General features: G+C 35.4%; 1 protein-coding gene across 1 annotated transcript in view; it reads left to right on the top strand.

Moving 5' to 3' along the window:
- The window catches only part of LOC106878301 (sterile alpha motif domain-containing protein 14), a 42676-nt gene that overhangs the window by 29430 nt on the left and 8676 nt on the right, over positions 1–4570 (top strand). The window contains exon 8 of the mRNA XM_052975963.1: positions 1892–2103. Coding sequence (XP_052831923.1) covers positions 1892–2103 — 212 coding nt within the window. The remainder of the gene's footprint in view (positions 1–1891; positions 2104–4570) is intronic.

Below are 4570 nucleotides of genomic sequence, written 5' to 3'. Positions count from 1 at the left end.
ATATATATATATATATATATATATATAAGTGGCAGTCAGAATTTTAGATAATTATATAAACATATATTATATATATATATATATATATATATAGGTGTGTGTTATATTCGTTTTGGAATACTAGATCTTGAAGCATATAAAGCTAGAATTAATAGCCTGTAAATACTGGGTTGAAAAGGTCCTTTTCGGATAGAAGCCAAAGGCTGCCAATATTTGCATGTTGTTATTTATAGTTGTATGTGCTTTGAGATCCACTATTCCCAAAAAGAATTCATATTTGCTTAAAATTTATAAATACTTATGACATCAACTATATATATGTATGTGTATGCATATGTATGTATGTGTATGCATATGTATGTATGTGTATGCATATGTATGTATGTGTATGCATATATATATGTATGTATGTATGTGTATGCATATATATATATATATATATATATATATATATATATATATATATATATATATATATATAATCCAATGGTTGCGGATGTGTATAAACATGTGTGTGTGTGTGTGTGTATGTACATATATTGTATGTTCTCTGTTTCAGGTTATTTTCCTTGCATGCCCATCACTTAATAGAGCATCATTCTTTAGATTTCACATATTTTGACTCTTGTTTCTTTGTTTTTTTAATCTGCACCTTGTATGATATATCCTCTTTTTCTTTTTCACCATTACTTTTCGTCTTTACTAATCAAACACAAGTCTATATACTTAAAATATTCAGGTCTTAAGTTGTGTGTGTATGTATTTATAGAAATCAAAGTATGCAGTATTATAGATCCATTTCAGCTGATCTTAACAATCGGTATACCTGTTATCTCTGAAGAGCAGGTGGTGTTAGTTACCACCCTATTATCTAATACCCAACATGAAACTAATTGGTAAGATTGGCTGAGATGGATTTGTTGTACTGTAGATTTTGGTTAAAATACTCTATTGATAAGTGCACAAGTGTATATTCTTTCTGACTTACAGATACTATATTTATTTGTATTTATATAGATATCGTTGCTATTATGTTAACTATTGTATGTCCAAATTTGGCCAAATGCGTTGGCCAAATTTGCTTACTATAGCCGTTTCTTTTGGTCTAACTATCGTATCTCCAGATGCCAAGATATCAAAAATTGTCAAAGTGTAGAAGAACGGTTTTGCTATGGAATGGTGAAACTATTTTTACGTTTTATGAAAAAGCAACATTTTGGACTTATGACATTTCTGCATAATAGCAACGATATATAGTTGTGTGTGTGTGCGTGTGTGTGTGTGTGTGTCTGTCTGTCTGTCTGTCTAACAGCCTCCTCCGTTCCCTTTCTAAGTTATATGTTTCTGTTAAATCCCTTAAAATTTACTTTGAGGACTGAGATATAAATGGGGGAACTCAGAGTAGGGACTGTTAGGCCCCAGCCTTGGAAAACAATTCTTCATGTAGGTGTGCATGTGTGAACATGTATTTGTGCACATGTTTCATTTCATGATGCATATTTATATTTAGGTAATGTTTGTGTATATACATATATATATATTTTGTTGTATTAAAGAGCAAAACAAATAGATTTATATATTGGTTGTGTATATATGCATGTATTTACATATATATATATATATATATATATATATATATATATATATATATATATATAATCATCATTTAACATGGATAATGAGTGTTAAATGATTATGTATATATATATATCAATACATGCATACATATATAAGCACTATATAAATCTCTCATTTGCTCATCATTGTATCATTTTGTTTTCTTTCTGTTTGTCTGTCTGTCTCTCTTTCTTTTTATCTCTCTTCATCCTTCTCCATCTCCCTCATTCTCTCTCTCTCTCTCTCTCTCTCTCACCGTCATTTCAAACTACAGAAGAGACAGCCACTCCGATACATCTTCGTCAATGTCACAGACATCATATGACCCCTCAAAACCCGTGTTCAAGGACCTCAGCTCAGAGATCCCTGACAGTTCGGTGCCCAGCACCGAGACCACAGATACCTTGGATGCAACAAATTCTTCAAAGGAACCTGTTACCTTGGTCTCTAGCAGACCCCTTTCAGGGGATAAAATTAATTCAGAAGGTTAGTGCTGATTTTGTTGTTTGTTCCTGTTGTTGTTGCTGTTGTTCATTATTTAATGTTCACATATAATTATTAGCTTTTCTCTCTTCGTGGTGTCTGATAGGAAATGGAATCATAATGTCTTTGTGTACCTTGTGATATAAATGGGTGCCTCTCCTGCAATCATCCCCCAATGTGAATTAACAATCTGTTCCCACCCCCATTCACTAATTCCTCTCCTCCACATCAATCTCAGTTACATTCATCCCTACTGTCACTGCTGTGGATTACTGGAATGATGATCCTGTTCAGAAGCTTGGGTACTGGTATAAAGCAGACCTGTGATTGGATAGGTTATGGGCAGCGTGGCCAATCATCATCATCATCGTCATCATCAACATCATCATCGTCATCGTTTAATGTCTGCTTTCCATGTTCCATGTGGCATGGGTTTGACAGTTTGACAGGAGCTGGCCAGGTAGAAGACTACACCAAGCTTCTGTGTCTGTCTTGGCAGGGTTTTTACAGCTGGATGCCCTTCCTAATGCCAACCACCCCACAGAGTGGACTCGGTGCTTTTTACATGGCACCAGCACAGGTGAGGTCGGTTTTCGCTTGGTTTTTTACAGCAGGATGCCCTTTCAAGCGCCAACCACTTCACAGTGTGGACTGAATGCTCTTTACATGGCACCAGCACTGGCCGGGTCACCAAGTAACTCACAAAACAAGGAATCTTTGAGGACGGGAGTGGGTATTTGAGGTGGTGGTCTTCTGTCAGATGATGAAAGATTAGAGTGTAACAGAGAGAGATGGGCAGTTGGTAACATGTCAACCATTTCAATCTGTAGAAGATAAGTTGCAGGCTAAAATGATAGTGTTCTCTTCAAACTGAAGAAAGATGACATTGGGTCCAGCAGCACAAGTGGACCTGCAAGCGCTATGGGCTTTCACCATCTGCTTTAGACTAAATACCAATTACTAACAATGAATTCCATTCCCTATTCAAGACACCAGTTAATGTTGCTATGCTGTTGTTGTTGTTGCTGTTGTTGTTTTATTCTTTCTTGTGTTTTCAAGTGTTCAATGTTGTTGCATCTAATGTTGTCGTTGAATTTTATTGTTGCATGTATTCAGTGGAGCATGAAACACTGGAGAAGAAAATGGTTGGATTGGAAAGAGAGAAAAAACTAAACAGAAAATTGCGACCATAGTTCAAGGAAGAACAACTTTGAAGATTTATTTATTCTCCGACGGCCTCGCACAATGACAGTGTTGTATTTGTATATTTTCCACCCTGCTTTGCATGTATGCAGGTGGCCACCACCATGACATAGCATGGGGTGTACGGATTGTGCAGACTACACAATATGTATGTGTGTGTGTGTATATATATATATATATATATATATATTAATTAATATAGGCTCCATATGCAATGTATTACCAGAAAGGAAAACTATGATTGTCACTAAACAAGACAAGGGTTTTAGAACATCTACATTACTAGAAATAAGAGCTAAAAAGCTCTCATGCAAGTGGTCCCTACTGTTGAGGCTATGGAATTAGCTGGTCAGTGTAGCGAATTACACGACTGGGGGCTTTTGGGTGATTACAGTCCCTGTCAGTCCATATGTGTACAATTATGTGCTTTAACTACAGCATTAGAGCTTTTTAGCTCTTATTTCTAGCAATGTAGGTGTTCTAAAACCCTAGTTATATATATATATATACATATGTATTATCTGTGTGTTTGCTGTAGTTATAGGAATGGTTTGTTTAAAGAAGAGAGTGGTCAATTTGGTGACCACACAGGACAGCCTGTACACAATCCAGCAGGTTCCTTTCCCTTAACACAGACTATCCCTTTCAACATGACCACAGACTGTTCCTTGCCACTCAGAAATAGTTTAGGAGACTGTCTAATTGGAAATACTATCAATGCTATCACTGCATCAGTCAGTGTTGTGCCAGAGGTTTTAGCTACTGGAAACTGGTGTCATGCCAATGGCAGTATCAAATGCCAATCCTAGATGAAGAGGATAAAGGAAAAGTAACCAGGAGAATTGTGTTTCCTCCAAAAAGAAATGTCTGACTAATACTTAAAGTATGTCTGCATGTGATGGAGTCAGGAAGTCATTTTGTCTAACTTTTTCACATTATTTATTATTATTATTATTATTTTTGCCTGAGATGCTTTATATATGTAGCAATTTAATTACGTGTCTGTAAATAGATATTAATCAATGTATTTTGTTAAAATTAATCATTAAGTCACTTTTAAAATTTTTATTACTTTTTGATTTTAATTTGTGCTTTTTTTAGACAAACATAAATCACCTGAAGTCGTAGTCTACCATCGTAGCCTGAAGTAGCTTTTGCATGCCAACTTGAAATGCTTTCCTTTATATAGTCATGTCAACTTTTTTCTAATCCTCTCACCAATAAACACACACACACAGGTGCAGGCATGGCTGTGTGGTGAGAAGCT

This window comes from Octopus bimaculoides, chromosome 23, assembly GCF_001194135.2.
Source record: "Octopus bimaculoides isolate UCB-OBI-ISO-001 chromosome 23, ASM119413v2, whole genome shotgun sequence".
In the NCBI taxonomy this organism is placed as follows: Eukaryota; Metazoa; Mollusca; class Cephalopoda; order Octopoda; family Octopodidae; genus Octopus; species Octopus bimaculoides.
This window is presented reverse-complemented; position numbering and strand designations above follow the sequence as displayed.